The sequence below is a fragment of the Rhipicephalus sanguineus genome, chromosome 6 (assembly GCF_013339695.2).
Source record: "Rhipicephalus sanguineus isolate Rsan-2018 chromosome 6, BIME_Rsan_1.4, whole genome shotgun sequence".
NCBI lineage: Eukaryota > Metazoa > Arthropoda > Arachnida > Ixodida > Ixodidae > Rhipicephalus > Rhipicephalus sanguineus.
This window is the reverse complement of record NC_051181.1, coordinates 168,970,127-168,993,863: the sequence shown is the minus strand read 5'-3', so window position 1 is coordinate 168,993,863 and position 23,737 is coordinate 168,970,127. Positions and strand designations below refer to the sequence as shown.

Sequence of the window (23,737 nt, the reverse complement as noted above, 5' to 3'; positions counted from 1 at the left end):
AGTCTCAGTGATGCACACGGTGACAGCGATGGAAATCCTGATCCCGACGACACGTACGACTTCGAGGAGAGTTCGCTCTCAAGCGATTCCGACCAAACTGCAGATTCGGCTCGCGACGATGCAAGTATGAGCGACCCACGAAGTCTCAGTTATGCACATGGTGATAGCGACAAAAAGTTGTTCTTCTACCGGAGGATGTGGACAGAGTGTGCGTGCACATGAATGTTGGACGAGTTTGCTATGTTGCTGATGTACCAAACTTGTTTGAAAGAGACTGATTACTGGGTGTCAGTGACAAATGTAGTCAGTCTAATTTGAGTTTAACGTGGTAGGGCAATCAAAAGTTGACTTTTCTTGACCATTTCTATCGCTGTTCTCTTCACAATTGAACTTTTACTATGCTAGGCAGTTTCTTGTGTTTTTTGCGGTCAAATGCTTTGGCCTTTATTAGTACATGCTTTTTGATGTTCATAAATCTTGGCAAGATTACATGCAAGTATTAAACAGGTCTGTACCAGCCCTTGGTGAAAAGACATCTTGTGGATAACAGACGCTGCTATAAACATCTCACCCAAATCTTGCAGCTGTGCACGGCAAGGAGAGTTTGAAAAGCGGAATGCGATGTTGTGAATTTCTCAGGTGCCCTCTTTTCATATACAGTCAACTCTCAATTGAGTGAACTTCAAGGGACCCAAGGAAATAGTTCACTAAACTGAAAGTTCACTAAACTGAATATTCACTAGAATATGGAACAGCGTTGGGCACAGCAGACATTAGAGTCAGAAGTGTGAAATGCAATTTATTTTGAAAAGAAATCTGTAATTTTCATTTGGACTGGTGCCCTTAAAGCGCAAGAAGAGACAAAGCTTTCCAGAGAGTCTACGTTTCTGTGCACTGCCTCTGGCACAGCTTGTTGCTGAGACACGAAGTCTCGCAACTTTCTAACATACGCTACCGCCTCGGCTAGAGTTACAGGATTTGAACCTGCCTCAGCCGTTACGACTTCCACGTCGCACTCTTCTTCTTCTGGTTGATGCTACAAGGGCGCAAGGCGCGTGAAATGCGCTGTTGTTTCCCGAAATGAAGATGGCCGCACAGTACCGATGATGCCGATGAGACAGACAAAAAAAGAAGGGGCGAACTAAGGGTGCGATCTTGTACGCATTCCAAATAAACACGGAGGCGTGGCGTTACATCCAGCCGCACGCGAATGGCCCATTTGAACCGCGACAGACGTCACGGCTCTGCATTGACCAATCGCGTGCGGTCACGTGCGGTCACGTGCGGCTGGTTGTCATGCCACGCCTCCGTGTTTATTTTGTAACGTGTACAAGATCGCACACCTGATGCGCACGTGGCTCGTTTTCGTCACCCGCACGGCCGCTTTGCCTTGGCGGCGCTGCATGCACAAGCGATGTCACGCCGCCGCCGATGGATGGGCGATTTAGTGGCGGTTCGCATCGGCTATGCCAGTGCTGCAGTGCACAAAACTTCGTTGAATTGATTTAAAAAATGAGCCTGGGTCCGAGGATCAAGTTCGTTCAACTGAAAAATTCACTATTGTGAAATTCGTTTAACGGAAAGATTTTTGCATAGAATGCATAAGAAAATCGCCGGGGATTTTCTAAAAGTTCGTTATTCTGAAATATTCGTTAAACCGACGTTCGTACAAGTGAGAATTTGCTGTATATAGATGCCTGTGCTCACTTTCTTCGGACTTTCGGATGCCTGCTGTATGGTGTAAAACAACAGATAGCAACAGATAGATATTGGCCTATAGCCAACATAAATCAAGAGCGGCGTTTCGATCAGATGTGCTGTTTGCCACAGGGTGCTGCCACATGCTGGCACTGCTGTCCATAATCTGCTAACATTACATAGTCACACTCGTGCATGGGAACTGCAACAGGAAAAAGCAGTCGTGCTTCATCAAACATGCTCTAGGTCACGATGTGTGCTGACATAACGTATTTCCTCAGTGCCATTCCTCCCTATAGCTTCCAACACACCTTGTCGGGATGGCCGAGAGAAAAGAGAAAGCGCTTAAAGTGCACAACAAACCCTTGTAATTCCGCTCGCTTTGACATTTTTGTGGCAGTGGATTTGCGAGGCAATAAACTTCGACCCTGAGGTCATTCAATTATTACTTGGAAAAGCGGTTCATCCCCCCTTTAAAGGATTTCATCCAGTATGGATTATGGCACAGATGTAGTGCCTCATCATTAAAGGCAAAGCACTATGTGGGGGAGGCAGCTAGGGCTAGCTTGGGTCGTGAAAGCAAGAAACCGCAGCACCCAGACACCGAGGCTTTCCACTCCGCACCGTTTCAAAAAATTATTGCATTAGCATGCTCATTTCACACTAGGACACAATTGTACTCTAAATATGAAGTTTAGTGTCCTGGGATGTTTACTGGCCCTATAAGCTAAAAATTTTAAAGTTATGTTGGTATTGCTGTGTGATGAGAAGTTTTGTTTGCATTGTTGTTTTAAGTTGTGTTTGTACTGCTGTGTGATGAGAAGTTTTGTTTGTATTGTTGTTTTAAGTTGTGTTTGTACTGCTCTGTGATAAGTTTTGTATACCTAGTGTCTTAAAATTCCTAAGATACCTGAATGTCAGAATAAACTGTGTTGCTATCTGGCACCTGCAACCCCATTTGTACATAGAATAAGAGATGTTCATCTAGCCTGAAACCTGCTTTGCAAAGCTCAGTGTGTTCATTATGCTTAACACCACCATGAAGCCATTATTCTACGCATTCAAAAGCTACCAGTGGCACTCATTGAATGATGGTAATATGTCATACGATGGTCGCCAAGTGTTCAATAGAAAACACTGATACACCAATATGCATGCAGAAATGACCAATCATATATATGTGACCAGTGTGTTTAAAAAAAATAGTAACTGTTAAAATGACACTACTGCATTTTATGAAGATCCCATAAACCAACAAAAGACTAAAAACCTATAGACTAATATACACCATAGAAATGGCCAATCAGACTGATTGAAAAACTGTTAGCACTGGTGAGACCCTGTATCAGTCTGATACAAGACTGGTAACACTGACAAGAAACTGTATCAGACTGATACGGATGTCTATCAGAACTGATAGGACTTTGTATCAGTCTTATACAAGACTGGTACAACTGATAGGAAACTGTATCAGACTGATACAGACCTCTATCAGAATTTTTGCTAGGGATACCACTGCGCTAGGCCACATGCACTACTGAGCAGTTAGCTGAAGATGCTTATCAAAAGGGTTTTCAGCGATTAATCCATACTGGCGCGTTTGCCACCTGCCGCCACCACGCCTCTGTGCACTTCCGGTGCTTATCTGAAAAGACATCGCCACACGGTGCCGTGGCAGTAGCCCCTTCAGAGTTTCAATATGATTCACCCCATCACACTGTGGCATTGCGGCAAAGCTTCCTTTCAGACTCTGCAACGCCTGCAAACAGATCGACTCACGAAAGTGCTGGTTCAAACCTACGTGATAACAGACGCGGCAGAGGTGGGGAATCGATGCCATTTCAGACCTGAAATTCAGGCAGAAAATTCGAAAAGTTGGATGCTGAAGATTTTCAGCTTCCAAAATTTCACATGTTCTTATACATTGACGTGTATGGGGCAGATAAGGAACTCCAGTCACGAAGGGAGTGTGCCCTTGTCCGCCACGTGTGTTGGGCCTCCATAGAAGTTGGAGGAGAAGGAGTGGTTGAGGAAATAGCGTCTTTTCCTTTCACGTGTAAAGTGTTGTTGCCACATTGGTTGCACCAAATCATGTAAATAAATACAATTCGGCCTCTGCATTGCCTCATCCTTGATAAGACAACTGGGGAATAACACCCCTCGAGAGCTGCACCAACATAGCTAAAAGAAATGCTTTCATGTTCCTATTTTATAAGAGTATGCTTAGGAATCCCATGCAACTTTTTTTCTGTAATTTCGCTTCGAGGTATTAAAAAATATTTCAGAAATATTCGAGAACTATTCGCAAAATATTCAATTCAATTTCCACTCAAACTTTAATATTTGAATTCGCTTTGCATCCAAAATTTTGTTATTCGCACAGCTCTAGTTTTCAGTGAAACACCCCGCTCTATCAGAATTTCGGGAGGCAGGGGGGCCCTAAATCTCCTCCTTCCTCCCCCCCTGGCTGTGGGCCTGGTATGAAGGGGTCCGCTCTATGCACGGCTGGTGCAGAAGCCTAGCTCCGGTCCCAGCCGCAAATAGTCGTACCGTGCACGTGTCAACGTCCCCTTCCCGTAGCGCGAGTTATCGCAGCTACGACGGGTTCGGGCGAATAAGGCAACAGGCTAGAACAACAAACAACACTTTATTGCTACTCTAGCAATAACGCGTAAATGTCGCGTAGAGGGATAGTCCGCTCTCGCAGAAAACAAAGGGTAACGCTTACACCTTCGGTCGATGGTCAGCTCGCGGATCTTGGGGCGGTAGGTGGTACCTGGCAGGTCAGCAGAGCAAGAGAGCCCGTCTCTCTGCCTGGTCGGCAGTTTTGTCCACCTCCCATCTCCCTCCCCACCGTGAGGGTTGTTTCCCTCGCAGGGGCAAGTTCTCTTTCCCGCAAGCAGGGACGCGAGGATTGGCGCGAGGAGCGGTGGGAGAGAAGGGGTTGCCCAGAAAGGGGCGACGGTGCTCCTTTCCTAGTAGCTCCATGGCTCCCGCCGTCAATTCGCGATCGCGCCAGCGTTAAGGAAAGGAAATGGGCGCGCGTGCTCTCCCACAGGTAATACCGCATACCTGGGACATTTGATGGGTATTCCAAAAGAAATTTCTCCAACTCCAGAAAGTATGGTTTCCTATTGACTTCCTGTGGACGAAATCTACTATTCCTAGATAGTTCAATACAAACTAGATGAGGCTCCCATCCTTGTGGTGGCATTCAAAGCACGGCACTGCGCCATGTTTGTTTATAATTCGCGGGTGACACAAGATGCACATTTCACCGTTTAGTATGCAGACTGTCATTCAATAAAAGTGCCAATCACGGCACCCGTGCTGCCATCTATGTTTTATATAGGAAAACATCGGCTCATCAAAAGCCTCTTGAAACATTACTGAAGAGCTACGACGAACACAGCTCGTCATAAGCAAAAAAGCATAAGCAGTTAGGGAGTTGAACATGACACTACTGCTCAACCGTTTAAAAATGAGTGACTTGTAACTGCTGAAGCGTTGATTTGCTGCTCCAAAATGAGGTTTTAGCTTCTCAGAATTCATGCGAAAGTGGCCTTGGTCAATCACATTACTGCGATTGAGTTCGATTTTTGCGGTGTGTCTTGGGCTGAACGAGCAAAGGATTTGGTATGCAGCAGTGTGTGGGGTCTCAAAATAGAGCCACTCTCGGATCATACGGACACAGTCATGCTGTTGAGCAAACAAACCCGTGGAAACTTATTAAAAAAAGCTTTAAAAATTGCTATTAAAAAAGCTATTAAAAAAAGCTTGCCAGCCGAATCTAACAAATAACTAGTAACATGCCAAATAATCCAATGTAATACCAATACAATACACAAACAATATGACGTACAATTTACCGCGAATGCAGCATTGGCGTCGTTCGAGTTTCACTGGGCCCATGAGAATGAGCTGTGGAAGCGCCCCCACGGGCCTCTCATGAGAAATGGCCACTGGCCATTTCTGCCACACACCAAAAGAGAGTAAGAGCTCTTCCTCATGCATCCGTGCAACCTCACTTCCGACAAGTGGCGCCACTGGCACCACTTCACGGCCAGAGTGCCATTTCTCGCTCGGTGGCGAAGCTATTTACGCCAGCTACGACGCACGAGCGCCATGAGGTGAGCGCGACTTTACAGGGGGTGATAGCACCGCCACGTGCCCCCAACCTTAAATCAACACATATCCCAGTAAAACAAGAAAACTTAAAAAAAAAAACACTACACAAGCTTTACGAATGAAAGAAGGCAACAAGTGGCATAAATGTCCCCAAAGAATGTCTGTGCACCGCGACACTGCCGCTGGTTGCCTCCGCTGCACTGGCTCGACAACTCGGACTCGGAGTCGACTTTATCCACAAGGAACTGACCCAACATGAGTTAGACAGCACCTGCTCTAAGGAATAGCCTGTTCAGCACCTCGAAGCTGACATTTGCCAACGTCATGAGGCACACCGCAGTCAAGCGTGGATAGGGCCGGTGTCGCTGGCAACTCGGGCTTCCCCCTTGGTCCCATGACGCTTGAAAGCCTGTCGCTTCTGTTGCAACAGCTACCGTGCCCCACCACAACTACAGTTACCACACTGCCTGACCTGTCGTCGTTGATAGTCTACTTCAATGTGTCCCCAATACCAAATATTAATGCCTGGCTCAGTGACGTCCGCCGTGTACAGCAGCTTGCCACGTGGAATGATGCCACCACCCATCTCATTGCAGCAAGTAAACTGAAAGTCATAGCTTGGAATTGGCACCTCACTTTTGGAAATCATCGTCCGACCGGGAAGACATAGAGTGCTGCTCTGAAGGAAACATTTTCGTCAAAGCTGACCCTCTTCGAGTGCAGTAATGCTTTATAAAGTTAGATAGACAGAACCCAGGTGAGAGCATACAAGAGCACGCTTACATGAAGCTACATGTGATTGAAAGCTGCCCCACCATGCTTATCGACGCCCAGAAGATGGATTAGCTACTACAAGGTCTCCCAGAGCCACATGTTATTGCAGCCATCCGGGCTTTAGGCCGTCGACAGTGCGCGACTTCGTATCCTCGTGCACAAGCCTGGACAAGTGCACTCAACATACTAAAAACAGGGCAAGCGTAAAACCACCGGTAAAGCTGCCCCACCAGTCATTACGAAGTGTAAAGTCGGAACATCAGCAGCACAACTTCCAGCCACCAGCTGCGACAGCACAGCCAAGACGGCGCATTTCCAAGTTGCCCAAGGAACAACAGGAGCGACAATAGGAAGCAATTTTCTCACAGTATAGGGCCCCAGCATTTCGGAGTGACCAAGACATCACATAAGCAGTCTGCTACAAGTGTAAACAGTTAGGGCATTTGGTGGTGCCATGTCTTTCACATGACAGCAGGTCATCATGAACCCCATCGTCGCCCATCCCTGGCGCCCTACAGCCACAGCCCTTTCAAAGCATGCCCGGCAAACTTGAATGTCCATTGCTCACAGCGACCATTACTGGAGTCAGAGAACAAGAAGCATATCCATATTCTAGTGACACTCATTTCAAAAGCCCTTCTTCCTTCTACAATTCTCTTGCCGGGTACCAATTTACCGCTTTCCGTTGTTGGAGGGGTACAGCACTAGCGGTTTGGCCAGGTCTCCTGAATATAACTACTGGCCCTATCACTGGTGTGGTTGAGGCAACATCCTTCCCCTTATTCTGAGTAAAGACTGGTTTTCAGCAGTGCGAGCTTTCCTGATCTTCCAGCCACCCGAACCCACTCAGCTACAAGCTACAACGTCCAGCTATGGGTGTAATGCTTCTGGCCACTCAGTGTCTGTCCCCCAGATGGGCAGTATTAAGGGCTTGTTCTTTTTTGCTTGACACAACATTAATTAGAGCTAACAAATGAGAAAGCCAAGGATTTCTTGGCTTTCTTGTCAGTTAGTTCTAATTAGGATGGCTAATGCCATCATTTTAGCCATTCAAAGCTTTTTGCACCAGCTGAAGCAATGCCACAAGACTGCCTTCAACGAGAACCATTACCTGCGCCAGAAGAGCCTCGCTGGCAAGCTATGGCTGCAAACACAGTGCCGTTGGACAGCATCCCTCCCGCACCACAAGTCTGCACTACCGTGCCCGTAACTATCCACCCCAAACTGCCACCAGCCAACCTAGGCTGCCAACTCTCTCCACAACAACAGACTGTCATTGCTGACATGCTGGCCAAGAACAATGCAATCTTCTCTCGCCATGAAGATGACATTGGTTATTTTAGCGGCATTCAACATCCCATTGGTTTGCTGCCCAACACTGTGCCATACAGCCATAGCCCCTGCAGACATATGCCAGAAGACAGGCAATTTCTAGAAAGGCAGATAAAAAAAATTATGGCACCTTCGCATCAGTGGTGCCGAGCACTTTTCCTACAATGGACATTGCGCCTACTGCAAGTGCGCCTACTGCAAGTCAGTCTGAGGCCCCAGGACTATCATTACCCACCACAGAACTTATATGTGGACCAGAATGCCATTTTAATTAAAGAATGCATCGTCCACATTTCAGCAAGCCATGCAAATGGGATTCCAAGACCTTCAGCCTCGCTCAGACATGAGCGGCGTACGAGTATATCTCTATGACATTCTTGTCTATGCAGAGTCATTCACTACATCCGCAGACTTGCTGCAAGAAGCCATTCAGTTGTTTCATACCAGTGAACTTAAGGCATCACTTGACAAGGGCTCCTTCAGACTTCCTTGCATCGAATTTCTTGGGTTCATCATATAAAGCAAAGGCTGTCGGCCAGATCCAAAAAGAGCATAAGAGCAGCTGCCATGTGTCATATCGTGACTCCCCAAATCCAAAAGAGAGTCTTTTTCTGGATACAGACAGCCAGCCTTGACTGTCGATATATCAAGGGCTCTGCCAAAGTGGTAGCCCCCCCCCTTCAAGCCCTTGTCAAGTCTTCCACATTTCTGTGGTCCCCAGAATGGGAAAGTGCCTTCCGGACTTTGCTCACCCCTCACAGAGCCATCACTACTTGCTCATTTCAGTCAAACTGCAGTGACAACAATGACCACTGATGCGTCTGGCGAAGCCATAGGACCATTGTTGTCACAATTTCAGGATGGCAAAGACCGTGTTATTGCCTATGCCAGCCGATGCCTAATACCAGACGAATGCAACTTTCACATTAACGTGAAGAGGCATCGCAGTACATTGGGCCATAACAGTGGAATTCTGTCAGTATCTAATTGGAAAGAAGTTTGTCCTAGTTACATATAACTGGACCGTAGCTTGTGTTGTGTAGGGCAGGAGCGCGGCGTAACCCGCGGCGGGCCGACGGAGAGGCCGAACGACGGGAGGGCGCGTAAAGTGACGACGCAGAGACCAAGCTTCGGCTAGACTGACGGGAGACTGCTCTCCCGCGTTTATTGCAGGCGGTTTTAAGGAGGGAGAAGAAAGGCTATTGGTCAGCGAGGCACGGGTCACATGACCGGCATGACCACGCCGGATTGGTGGTAGCAAAGAGGCATGGCAGAGACCCAGCTCCCCCCAGTAGCATGAATAGAGAGCACAACAGCACTGGTGTCTCAGCATGTCACCAGGGGTCGCACGACACAACATCGTCCCGCCCTGGGAAAAATTGCATCCTTATACAATTCTAACTGTGGTACATCAGGAAACACTAAAAAAATTCACATTCAAGTTCTGATCAAGATGGCACCTGCAATACGCAGAAGTGCAGTTTTAGATGCACATATTACAACCTATGTTACACAAAAAAAAAAGTCACTTCACCACACCAACACAAGTGCCAGCTTCCACTGTTCCTGAACATTCACACACGTGCGCACACATGTGCAGTGGGCTGGGGGCTTACGTGTCCACTGTGGGCGACGTGACCCAGGCCCTGCAGGAAAACTTTGTGTGCTGCGGCTATCGGGAGCCGACTTTGAAGACCCATTCGCATCACTTCCCTCCCCCGTGGTTGAATTCGGTGCATTGACTGTAGGAGAGGAGGAATATTCAGGACTTTCCTCCTGAAGTTCCAACGGGTGATACTGGGTCGCAGGCGATTGAAGCTGCGCTTCAGCAGATGTAGAGTCGCACTTGACAGCAGGGCCGCCGCGAATGGCCTGCGCAGGCAACGCGTGGTTGCTGATGTGCAATTGTGAATGCGGCCGCCGACCGCCGCCGTCGACGATGACGTCGTCGTCCTGGAGCCGGCGCAGCTTGCTGGCGTCCTGCTGCCGTAGCGTCAGAGGCAGCCGACGCAGCTTGGGAGACACTGGCACAATGTGGCTGCCTCTTGGCCCGGCCAGGCAGGTGCTCGAACCCCGGAGGTACACCTGCAGGAAGCTGCGAAGAAACTGGTGTAGCCAGACGACATGTCAGCGTTGCGCCGTCGATCAGGAGTCCCAACTGCTGGATGGCGTCGAGCCCCAGCAGTGAAGTGCCGTGTGCTGTGACGTAGAAGGTGATAAAGGCGCGCTTGCCATGGTGCTGCAAGTCCGTGCGGAAATAGCCCAGGACCGGTATGCGGTGCTTCGAAAAATTGTTCAAGTGAACTGACGCTCGCAGCAGGCGATGCTTCGAAGCGAAAAGCGCGTCGAAGTCCCTCTTCGTCATCAACGATGCTGTGGCTCCGGTGTCCACTAACAATGCCTTGTGGCTATGTCCTCCGACGACGACATGGATGCGCAAGTCCCTTGGGGTAGTCGGCGCAGCTTGCACGCATAGGACTGTGGCCGTGCTGGAGTCAGCTTCTTGAATGGGGGTAACTTCCTGTACCGACGCTCGTCGCTTACGGCAGACTGCCGCGAAATGCCCTTTGATACGGCAAAATTGGCAAATTTTCTTTTTGGCCGAACAATTTCTTGAAGTCGCCAAATGCCCTAACTTGCTGCAGCGAAAACAAGGGCCAACTAGAGGCTTGGAAGCAGGCTGACCCTCTTGGTCGCAAACGCCATCCTGGAGGCGCGCTGACGAGCTCGCGTAGCCATCTTGGACGCGGCCACCCGCGTTGGGGGGGAAGCCGCCGCCATGTTGAGTCACATGCGGGGCTGCCGAGGAAGCCGACCCGCCATTTTGTGATGCTGCTGCGTAGCCACGTGCGATGCCCTGGACGCTACTGCCCTCCCCGGCGAGCGAGCCGAGCAGCCGTTCATTCTCTCCGAATGCTGCGTTGGCTTCGTTGAGCGCCTCCAAGTCGCGTCCAACTTCTTCGGCTTTCTGCAGCGTAAGGGCTTCCCCGTACGACAGTAATTTGGCCTGTACATGTGCGTTGGCGACTCCGTGAATTACTTGGTCCCGCACTCTGTCGTCCTAAGTGGCGCTGAACTTGCATGACAGGGCCTTTTCTTTCAGCGCGGTGACGAAGTCGAGAAACGTTTCGCCGGGCAGTTGTTTGCGGCTCGTGGAAAGGTGCCGCTCGGCTAGCACGTTCGTTGTCTTGGCGAAAAGCCCATCTAAAAACTGGAGCACCGTGTCGTACGCTGTTGCCGTCGCCGCTTCTGTCTTCGGCACCGTGCCGGAACCCGACGCCGTAACTGCGCCATTCGCCTCCGCTTCAAGCTGCTCTTGCGCGGCGAAGTATTATGCGTTGTCCCACGATGCCGAGTGCGCAGAGGAGCGCTGACGCACGTCGCTCATCTTCCCAGCCACCTCCACCGGCCGCCTTCAGGTGAACCTGGAACATTCATTCGAGATGGAACCTGGAAAATTTTTCTCCATAAATGCCATGGAATAGGAGGCTTGCCGGGAACGTTGAGGAACGGAGGAAGGTTCGCAAAGAGAGCAGCCATGCGTGCAGGTAGCAGTAGGCCCAAGCAGAATGGAAGTGGCGTCGTTCAGTAGCCGGAGCAGGAACAAAGGAATTTCAGGCCAACGCCCTTGTAGTGCTTGTAGCATGCAGGAAGGCAAGCACCGACGCGCAGCAGAAAATGTGACTCGTAGCGTAATGTCACGTACGTCGTGCTCTTCCTGGCGTCGCCTGTCGTAGTAGCGTAGCGGTTCAACTACCTCGTCGCCATGTGTTGTGTAGGACAGGAGCGCGGCGTAACCCGCGGCGGGCCGACGGAGAGGCCGAACGACGGGAGGGCGCGTAAAGTGACGACGCAGAGACCAAGCTTCGGCTAGACTGACGGGAGACTGCTCTCCCGCGTTTATTGCAGGCGGTTTTAAGGAGGGAGAAGAAAGGCTATTGGTCAGCGAGGCACGGGTCACATGACCGGCATGACCACGCCGGATTGGTTGTAGCAAAGAGGCATGGCAGACACCCAGCTCTCCCAGTAGCATGAATAGAGAGCACAACAGCATTGGTGTCTCAGCATGTCACCAGGGATCGCACGACACAACATCTTGCTTGACCAAGTGTGTGAAATCATCTTGCAGATTTATGTCCATGCTCATTGGCTTAGTTGAATTAGACTTCTCTGTCTGGCATTTGCCTGGGCGGCAGAATGTGGTAGCTGACCACTTGTCATGAGTTTCGTGTGTGCTTACATGCTCTGCTCAAGCGCTGGCTACTGCTCAAGAAAATGGATTCTTCAGCACCTTGCTAGTGGAAATGCCCAATCTGAGTGCGACCTAGTTGACAGCGTTTATATATACCACCAGACTTCTTTAGGAACCTATTCTGTTGTAGTGCCATCTTCATTGCATCCGGCCATTTTCCAGGCTCCATAGTGTGGCAAACTCACCCATGAGGCAACTCACTCGGACTCGCTCAGACTCTGATTGGGCCGAGAGTCAGAGTCTCAGTGAGACCTGTTGAGGAAAATTTTGGTGAGTCTGAGTCAAAGTGAGTCCAGTTAAAGCGCTTTTCGCACAGTTGTAATTTGTGTTGAGCGATGGACACACCTTAAAACATGTGTCAGCTTGTGCAAAGTCAGCTTCTGTAACACCGAATGAAGAAACACGCTATCCTGTGTCCGGGATTGGCATACTGTTTTTATGACACTGGTTGCAGGATAAGCAGCCAGTGTCATATACAGTGAAACCTCCTTGTGATATGATCACAGCTCATACGAATTTCGGGGTGATACGAATTTTTCATTGGTCCAGGCCAAGGCCCATTGGCCTGCAATGTAATGGAGTACGGTTCTTGCGAACCGATTTTCACCCAGCGACGTTTGATACGAACGTACGCTACTGCCTAGGTACGAAGAGGCGCTGTCGCGGAAGACGCGCCAAGCACGTGCAAGCACGGGAACGCAAGCGTGGGCATGCGCGCCGCACCGCCAAATCGTCAGAATCACGGTGTAAGAAAAACACTTTTCTTACGGTCAGAATTAACCTTCAGAGACGCGTCAAGGCCTCCGAGATTGTGTGCACGAATCTTTGAGGCTCTTGTGTGCCTCCGTGTGCCTTCGCATTTAGATTACAGAGGACATTAGCGCCATGCTTTTTTTTTCTAACGTGTCGACGCGGGCTGCTGTCGTTCTGCTGTTTACGCGTGCCTGCCTCGTGTATCAGACATTCTATGAAAGGTGGACGAGGACCAAAAGAAGGTGAGGACGGTCTTGGCGAAGGAGTCAGGCCTCACAGCATCAACATGCATGACCGCTGAGGTCGCGCTTGTGCGGGCCCGGCCATAAATCTCCCAAAAAACATCCCCAACACCTCCGCGATAACAAAATCATAACACAGAACTGTGGTTCTGTCGTTTTGTGGCCTTTATCCATCGCGTCAAAGTGCTTCTTTTGTGACTTTTGCTGCAGTACTCCGGTGCAAAAAAGTATACTAAAATTTGGAAGGGGCTACTGTCGCAGGTCACAACGCACCTGGTTCATTAATTAAATACGCGCGTAGAGGCCGTATATTTGCGAGTGCTGGTATGATTGCCAACGGCTAAAAACTTAACTGACAATCATTCGGGGTTCTTCCTGACGTTGCTGCGGCCTTGAAAAACAATAAATGAACATGTACGCCTGCTTTCTTTTGTCGCATGCTAATTTTCCATGCTTTCTGGTGGTATGAATTTCGGATTATACGAATATTTTTGGTGGTCCCGTGAGATTCGTATCACCGAGGTTTCACTGTATGAGGGTGGTCTGAAAAGTTCTCGACCTGATGTAGAAAAAAGCGCTGTGGACCTTCAAAATTATTTTTATTTTTCAACATAGTCTCCTCTCAACTCAACACACTTGGTCCATTGATGTTCCAGAGCCAGGATTCCATCCTTAAAATGACTTTGTGGAAGTTCTGAAAAGGACTCATTCATAGCAGCAATGCTTCTTCATTTGATGAAAAACTTTGCGCATCAAGAAAGATTTTGAGTTTTGGGAACAGGTGGTGGTTCCACGAGGCCAAGTCTGGAGAATAGGGTGGGTGCTCCAACAATTCGCACTTCAAATCATGCAATTTATCCATTGCAAGATGCCCTTTGTGCACCGGTGCATTGTCTTAATGAAAGATGATTTTCTTCTTCTGCAAACCTTGTCTTTTCTCACGAATTTTCTGATCCATTTGAGTTAAGAGGTCAGAATAATACTCCCCAGTTATGGTTTTACCCTTTTCAAGATAATCCACAAGCAGAATGCCTTCAGCGTCCCAAAAAACAGAGGCCATCACCTTTCCTGCGGAGGGAACTGACTTGGCATTCTTTGGTGCAGAGGACCCAGCTTCAGTCCACTGCTTTGATTGTTGTATCGATTCCGGTGTGTAATGGTGAATCCAAGTTTCATCCATTGTTATAAATCTGTGCAAAAAGTCCGCTGGATTTTTGTTACACAGCTCCAAAGCATGCTGTGACACCGTCATGCGGTTGCGTTTTTGCTCAGGAGTAAGGATGCGCGGCACCCATCTTGCACAGAGCTTGTTCACGTGTAATTCGTTATGCAAAATGTGACCTACACGTTCCACTGAGATGCCAACAGCCTCGGCAGTTTCGCGCAACTTCACTCTCCTCTCTTTCAAAACCATATCGTGCACACGGTCAATCAATTCAGGAGTTGTTGCACTTTTTGGGCGCCCTTCGCGCGGGTCATCTTCAATGCTCTCTCTCCCCCGCTTAAACTCAGAAGCCCATTTCTTGACTCTGGAGTATGAAGGTGAATCTTGCTTGTAAACTTTAACAAACTTTTGTTGAATTTCATTCGGAGACAAACCTTCTTTTACAAAGAACTTTATCACCGCACGGTACTCAAGCTTCTCCATGCCTTGCGGTGCTTCACACTGCACCCACTGTGATCGACTGTCAAAGCCAAACTGCTAACCGGCACTAGGTGGCATTTCATCTGAGACTTACAGAGACTTGTATGAACGTGCACACGGGTGCTGCGAGTTCTAGCTCGCGTGATTCTTATTGAGGCCGAGAACTTTTCAGACCACCCTCATATATGAAACAAAAGAATGCATATAAGGGTACTTGCTTGGGCTAGTTGGTATATATTCATTGTTACTTTTTGCGCACCACTTTCAGGACGAAGACTGAACCACGCTTGTGTTCGTGTGGTTGCGCTTGTGTTCATGTGGTTCAGTCTTCGTCCTGAAAGTGGTGCGCAATAAGTAACAATGAAAAGAATGCAGTGCATATATGTTAAGCACAAAGGACAACCCCTCCCACCATCTCTTCTCTCACACAAGCAAAATTAATGTTCTTGATGAATCAGGGCGAACAAAGGGTTTCGATGTTGGTTTTTTATTTGAACTGGTTTCTTTTTGCAATAGCAGAGTATATATAAGCGTTGGGATAGGCAGGCAAACTCACTCATGAGTCAACTCTCTCAGATTTAGATGAAGCTATGGGTCTGAGTGAGCCTGGTTGAGGAAAATTTTGGTGAACCTCAGTCCATATGAGCGTATAGCGAAAAATGCATTTCTTGTCTGAGTGAGCTCCGTTTACTTAGCCTTGCCGACCATGCCAGGCACCTCAGGATGGTGCAGGTCACTTCGATCTAGTTACACCAAGTGCAATACCGCTACTGGTGGCCAGATATGGAAAAGTCACTCAAGAGCTCTGTGTCATCTTGCTAGTGCTGCTAACAGTATAACTGTCAACTTCAAGTAGTGATGGTTTTCTTGGCAAAATTCCCACTTCAGGTGTTCCATTCTCAAGCATTGCTATAGACCATGTAACAACGCCTCCCAGCAACTCATCACGGTACATACTGAGTGTGATCGACTTTGCAGCTCGTTTTTTATTGCTCAGGCAGCCGTTTCCTCAACCTCTGCATGCAAAGTCATTGAGACTATGCATAAAGTATTTTACTGCTGTGGTGCACCTGACCACTGCCTCAGTGATCATGGACCGACTCAAGCGGTTCATGCGTCTACATAACATAAAGCTACACTTTTCAACAGCCTACCGACCTGAAGGGAACGGCCTCGTTGAACATAGCAATGAGACACTGCTAACAGTGCTATGGAAAATATGAGCCTTGGAGCCCATGTTGCGGCCAGCCAAGCTCCATGCAGCAGCCTTTTCACTTCTATGAACTCCAGAATAAGCTTTGCACCCTTCCAGTTTCTCTTCAGGTACGTGCATAAGGGTCCCCTCCCGCAACAGTGGTCGCTTCAACAAATCGGCCTTGCAGATCACGTACGCAGTGTAACAGTGCAATGTTCAGAGACATCTGTCATTTCAGAACAAGCCTCCCTCAAATGCCACTACGATAGCACTGAACATTCTCTAGCTTCACAGTGGGTGATCTGGTATGGGTCAAGCATCAAAAGGCCTGCGCTACATGAGAAAATGGCACCACTGTTAAAAGGGCTGCAGCGTCTCACTGAGCAGTTGACTGCACCCGCATTCAAGGCTGTGCATGTGATGGGGACGACAACATGCGCGCTGAACCAGCCAAGAACTGTGCATGCATCCCAAGTTGTATGTCCCTCCATCATCTCCTGTGGCACACCGTTCATCCAGCCTTGCCGGGGAGACGTCCTCCACTCCGGTACCAGATGATGAAGCTAGCATGAATACCATCGACCAGACACAGCGTGTGCACCAGCTTCCTTGTCACTTGCGGGACTTGGTGCTTGAGTGAGTGGGGACACCAAGTTAGACCAAGGGACTTAGTCATCCGGACAGTGGTGGAATGTGAGTGATGTGCTTGGCAGGGTTGATGGGGACTGCTACAGATGGCACATGTCCTGCGCAGCAACTAGCCACACAGTCCGCCACCTTGTGTGTTTCCATTTCCAGGAGCCTCGATGTGTCGCAGCTTAGTTCATCCACGGCTGCTGGCAGCTGCAGCCTATGTGTAACCATGTGTAAACATAACTAAGCCTTATTGAATAGTTGTTCTACTATGTGAGTCTTCCTGCGCTCAGCTGAAGCCTCATATTGGCGCAGTCGACAAGATTTAAACCTGTGCGGGCACCACAGGTACCGTCTCACTTGGAAGTACATAGTGGATGCGTCGGCACTTGTTTCTCCATCTCTGTATTACCACAAGTTATGGCTGTCTATATCTTTCAGAAAGAAATGGACCGTTAGTGCAGAAGCCGTATTTGCAACTTTCTGGAATGAAAACAGGGCAGGACTGCGTTGTATGGCTTACGGTCTGTGTTGAACTCGATCTAGGCCCTGTAAATTTGAGCACGGTGACATTTGCAGCATGAGTGCACACCAGCATGATCTATTAGCAGGTCGTCTGTTTCTTGGTCGGGTGACTAAGGCACATTGTTGTGTGGCTGACTGCATGGCTAAGCTGGCGATGAAGAACTTCATGAGATGCAGAAGCCAATATCTTGGTATCTCCACTAAACTAAGACAGCTGATTGTGTGAACATGTTCCTCGCTTAAATCAAGCTACTCAAATTTATCCTTTTAGCCTTTCGATCCAGCACTGCACAAATTTTGCAGCAAACAAATACATGTGGAATAACTGTAAGCTCCAAAGTGGCTTGAAACGTGTATCAGGGTGCTATAAAGTGCTCCAGAGTTAAGATTTTCCTGCTGCAAAAATTGCTCCAAAGTGCGCTTCATGAGTAGCATCACTGGGAATGAATCTTGTGGAATATTCAAGAGTGAAGAATGCTTGGAACATGACCACCATTGCCTGCAAGGGTACTCTTGTAATGTGCGTGTACTCACAGGGGTTATGAAAGCGGGGACTTCATTGATGTCATGTATGGAGAACGATTGCCTTACGGGTTTCAAGATTTCCTTTTCTTACATCGTGTATGAGGACAATTTTTTTACAAGACAATTTATAGTAGTTCATCGGCCATCTCGCAGGTTCTTTTCGTTGAAGATGAGAAGCTTATTGACTTGAAGGTAAGTGTGCTGTGCGTATGTTGCCATTTATTGCAGCAGTGTGTGTGTTTTGCCAGTATGTCAGAAAAGCGCCCAGGGCCAAGTGCATTGAATGGATGGACGAGGAGAAGCTGAAAGGCCCTGATGGCAGCATTCGGCTGCACATTGGCCGAGTGCAGCTGGTGCTGCTTCACAGGTTTTTTGTGGACCTCCAGGTGAGCTGACCACCACGAGATTTTACACCTCCTTGACACTCCTGCTGTTTTGCAGAAATTCCTTGAGCCATTTCTGCAGCCTCAGTTCAAGTCCTCTGCACTCAAGACGGCTGAGAAGGTGGTCCAGAAAAAGGTCTCCACATTGATACTTCTTTGAGCTGCAGTGAAGGATTGATTGTGTCATAGTCCTGCGTATCTTATCAAGTGAATAACGAAGGACGGGTTAACAAGCACACCTTTCTCGTGAGTTTGTCCTTAGTCAAAGCCCTGGACCAGTGTAGTGTTGCCCTCCTAGTGACGGCTGAACAGAATATATAGTACCACTGTGCAAGGAAGGTTTCTGTTCAACAGTTACTGCACCATTTCACTGACGTTATAGTATTGGGAAGTTTTGCATCATATCATAACTTGTTATATAAATAATGTTCCTTATGAGGGCTGTTTTTCTTCTAGCATGGTTCCAAGAAAGGATATTCAGCAACTAACTCTTTTGTTGGGGTTCTTGGTAAAAATAATTGGCCGAGACAGGAGCCCTGTTAGGAAAATGGGGGCTTGCATTGTGCCCTCCGTGCTGGCAAGTGGACCTTCATCCGTGTGCATATATATATCATTGCAACACCAGCTGCTACAATGAAATTTCGCAGTGACAAGTGGCCTCGTTAAATGATCGAATTACCATATGAGAAACGCCGACAAGGCCACCATCGAGAGAGCAACAACTATGGGAAAATGTCGTGCATGGGAGGGCTGCATTTCGCCAGTGCCGGGCACGTTTCTGGTGACACATGAGCCCAGTGTTTGGGGACAACAGTCTTCTTGCGTGCACACCCCCAGTGCTATCATGTTGGCCAGGCATTGTCAAGTGGTGGTCATGAGGCTCTGGCATTATTTGCCTGTTTTTCTGTTTTTGTAATTGCATAGTTTGCATAATAACAGTGTGTTGCATATTATTGACAATGTAACACCACTGTACTGCAGCAAAGCTGACCATTAGAAACTGCACAGTCTTATAGGCCTTTGCCGTGATTTCTGTGCAAAGAAGCCATTAGCAGTGATGATGAAAACGATGTTCGCACCAATGCTCACAATTGGTGTATGCGAACACTGGTTTGAGGCAGCGAGACAGTCAAAATGGCAGTGCTTTTAGAAAAATATTTTGAATGGAAGGACGAGGAGCATGCTGAACACTCCAAGGAGATGTTAAAAAATTCTGAAGTGGAAGCTCTCGCAGCACCTTAGCGGCAAAGGTGAAGCCCGCTTTTGCCCGTACTTTATCTCGAAAATGTGTACCCTTTGGGTGGCTCCCAAATAAAGATGAGGTAGTTTTTCTCTGTTAATGTAAATGCTAAGCTAATTATAAAATAAAAGATTGTTGCGAAAACTAGAAGCAGCGCGAAAAAAACGACGACAAAAATAGGAACACACACAACAGGACTAGCGCTGAATAGGAACACACACAACAGGACTAGCGCTTTTTGTCGTCGTTTTTTCGCGCTGCTTCTAGTTTTCGCATCATGAACCGACTCGCCCAAACCTACAAGTTGTTGCTAAAAAGATTGTTGTTCCTGATGAAAGTACGTATCGAGATGAGTATTGATGATGTGATCTTGAATAAAATTTGCCAAGATTTTGAGGCCAGTTACACGGAGGGACACGCTGAGCAGCGTCTGTGCAGACAAAAATAATATAAAACTTGTAGAGCGTCTGTGCTGCTTTTTCTTCACTGCCCAATAACGTTTCATCGTGCTCTCGTAAGAAGTCTGACTTCACTTTCAAGGCACACTTTTTCCACTATGAGAAAGCTGAGGTAAGGTTGGGAGGGCATGCCCACATTTGTTGGGAAGTTTGCTTCCACACTGAATTGAATTGAATCTTCATGTTTGGTACATGGCGGGAGTGGAGTAAAAACTGCACTAAAGCAGCTTGACTAGCTCCCGCTACCTGGCTCAGAAGCGCACATTAGAAAATAAAAGCATGATATACAAAAACATGACAATGTGAATAAGTACGGCAGCTGATATCATAATACTTACATGATCTAAATGTAATCAGGATACAATAGTTATTATGAAGAAACATCACAAGCTAGAAGAGTCCATGTGTATGTATACATTTGTTGCAAAAATATAGATGTAGGTCGTATAGATACAAAAGGGTAAATTACGTGCACATTACATTTTATGAAAACAACCATATAACGTCTGTTGAGATCATATTTTTTATGTTGACGTCAGTGCTGCTTAGCTAACTTAACGTTCTGGGAATAACATTGCGTAGCACTTAGTAACCATACTTTGTGCGTGATCAAGGCATTAACCAGAGGTTATCATACCTGTGCTTCTGTGTAGTTCGCAGACCTACAAAAATAAGTGCATGAAGTGGCATCAAGTGGAAACATGGAGGGAGAAAAATTACTTTTGATCCACTCAGCATCGCCTCGCCACGCACGTTTTTTGCGATGTCGCTTGCTCATCAACATCTTAGTCTTAACTCATAAGTAACACCTCGTATGACGGGCTGACATTTACTGAATCAGATTCTGATTTGGCAGTCGAGCAGCGATTCGGAGGAATCGCCGCTAGACTCACTTGCAGCAGAGAAATCGGTGTGCACTTCAATAGTGCAAGGAAACTGCGCGGGTGAGCGCACTGAAGAAAACTGTGCAGTTGTGTGTACGCCCATAAAGCAAGCACAATTCCAAAACCTATAATAATCATTCGCCTTATCGCCAACGAGACAGAAGCAGTTTTTGTGAGTCCCCGAAACAGGAAACTCAACCACAGCGACATAATTTGTGTCAGTCAGTGCCTGCACGAAAACAGGCGGAAGCGCATAGCGGGGAGCAATAAACGACAGAGTAACAAATGAGCCACCTTTTGAAACCAGAAAGCCATCAGTTTTGCGGGTGCAACAAGCGGGAACTACCGAAGGATGAAACCGAAACTAGCCGGCGCACCGCTGTAGTAAGGGATAAAAAAAGAAACGGAGAGACATCGGCGCAAGAAAAATGATGAAAAAGGCGCGTTTTTTAATAAATATACAAGCAATGACGTACCTGTGTGTCTTTGACCATCTTGAGGGTGTTAGCGGATGATGTACATGTACGTCATTGACCCTGAAAGGGTTAATTTTATAGAACAGGTCATGCGTGATCCATGTCTTCCTAAGTTTTAAATTACCTGCTTCCAGCAGGTAATTTGACGGAAATTATGGTCATATATTTCCTTAAATTTTTCTGTGAATGTATTGACTGCAATGGTTGGGTTGTCGTTTGCAAGAATGTCATTCCAACACTTATGAAATAGTTCCCGACAAAAATGTTCAAGATTAGGGGATGTTATAGAATGCAATGGTATAGAAAGTAGTTCCTTTTTTTTATTCATTGCCTAATAATGAAAAATCGGGAAGGTGATCGGGAAAATCAGAAAGGGTAACAAAGTCCAACGATGTGCGCTTTTTGTAGATTGGAATGTGAAGACAATGGAAGCTACATTTACGCTGAACCATTTATTGTACTTGTAAACGTATGCAAGGAAAATGAACCCTGTGAGGGGTGGATTTTTTTGCAAAATGCCCTTTAAAATTGTGTATTTTTTATTGCTGAATTAAATTCTTCAGATGATTCTACTTCAGAAAAAATTCTCTAAAATTTTTTTGTGACAGAAAAAGTGACAAAAAAATCATTGTTGTTACATACACATGGTTTATTCATGAGTAACATCAAGAAAAACCCTAAGAAAAACGTATGCTTTTTATAAATAAAAATTATGCATTGTATTAAACATAGCTCACATACATACAAAAATACGCTTAAGAAATAGCACACATTGGAAGAATCGCTGCTCGACTGACTAGCAGCAGAGCAACCGGCGCGCACTTCCATAGCGTAAGCGAACTGCATGAGTGAGCGCACGGAAGAAGACTGTATGGTTGTGCGCCCATCCGAAAAGCAAAACGAGTGAAAAAGCTATAATAATCCTTCGTCTTATTGCCAACGAGCCGGAATTAGTTCTCAGAGTCCCCAAAACAGGAAACGCAACCATGGCGGCATGGTTTGTGTAATTTAGCGCCGTATGGAAACAGATGTTATCGTGCCCCGGGGAGCAGTAATTGAGAGAGTAACAAGCGGTCACCCTTTAAGAGATTAGAAACCAGACAGCCATCAGTTTGCGGGAGCGAGAAGCAATAACCACCCGCAGGATGAAACTGAAACCAACTGCACCGCACGCACATGCTCGGATGCATAAGGGAAAGAAATAAAAAACAGGCGGAGAGACATCGGCGCATGAAAAAGTTCCACGTATTCCCGAAGTGCGGCAGCACATGCCAAGCAGAAGAAATGATCGAAAAAGGTGCGCATTTTTAACATACAGGCAATGTCATACATATACGGCGAAAACCCTTTGGTGCCTTTTAGGTGATGCTGTACTTGTACGGCTTGAATCCTCAGAGGGTTAATTGTGTTAACCAATCCAAAGCTATCAAGCAACACGTCATCTCATGTTTAGAAGTTTCATTAGACAACTTGTCAATATGTCATGAGCAAAGGGGCACGAGGCACATGCCAAACATTAAAAAGTGGCGATGGTTCACAAGGAGCGGAAAATTCCGCGATGGTGTGTGCCTCTGCCACGTCCACACACTCGATTAGCTGGAGAAGGGCTCGTGGCACGTGACCTGAGCCGTGGTGAGAAACCCCCGGAGGGGAATGAGCAGTGTGCGGTGAAGCGCCGTAGGAAGAAGGTTGCAGAAGTCAGCGTCGCACTCGTGGCGAGAGCAGCAGGTGCCCAGTTCTGGAGGCAGCAGCATGAGAAGCCTGGGAAGTAGCTGTCAACCTTGGTAGATGCCGAGCGAGGTTCCCGGGACTTACCGGCGCACAGCAGCATTTCACCTTGACAGGATGGCAGTAACTCACTATAATCCCCGGAGCGTCATGTCGTTTGTTTGGCCAGGTGGCACTTAGGAGCACGGGCCCCTATAGTTAGGCCTAACCTTTCATGTCTGTTGATGACCAGGATACAGGCGACGGAAACAAGTGGCTCGTCCAACAGATGCCGATCGATGACGACCGTGTGACCGCTTCAAGAACTTAAACGATGGGACACAGAGTCTTTCACACCGAGCTGATGCCACGAACAGTAAGACGTTCGATTAGAGTGTGACCGCATGGGATTAGCCACAGAGAAGCCATAGTGGCTAGACTGGCTAAGGGCTGAAGAGTCGAACCTAACTTGTATTGCAGTTAGTTCTGGTTTCGCTTTCTAGCAGATTTTGTGCGCTTGTTTCTCTTTGGTGTGAATTTTGAGTGTTTGTTGATTTTTTGTCGTGTTGTGATCTAAGGGGTGTTTGTTGTATTGCCACGGTCTCTCGTATCTCTCTCTCAATTCCATCTAACGTGCAAGCGCTCCTGAGATACGTGACACAGTATTAATATCGCCACCGCAAACAATTACATAGTTATTCAGCGTAGCATGGTGAAATAAGTTCTCCAAACAAGCCGTAAATGTTGAAATACTTCTGGATGGGGGACGGTATTTAGCTGAGATGACGTAATTGTTTAGGACAGCTGTCAGCATCTCACAATCAGCTTCTGAATAACAGAATTTTGTTTGTAGTGAAAGGTTTCTTTTACAAGCAAGCAAGCACCAC

At 47.4% G+C, this 23,737-nt stretch overlaps 1 protein-coding gene across 1 annotated transcript in view; it reads left to right on the top strand.

Annotated features, from left to right (window-relative positions):
* Nucleotides 1-23,737, top strand: part of LOC119397704 (intermembrane lipid transfer protein VPS13A) — a 1,038,245-nt gene that overhangs the window by 245,406 nt on the left and 769,102 nt on the right. The window contains exons 27-29 of the mRNA XM_037665124.2: nt 17,856-17,894; nt 17,951-18,088; nt 18,144-18,221. Coding sequence (XP_037521052.1) covers nt 17,856-17,894; nt 17,951-18,088; nt 18,144-18,221 — 255 coding nt within the window. The remainder of the gene's footprint in view (nt 1-17,855; nt 17,895-17,950; nt 18,089-18,143; nt 18,222-23,737) is intronic.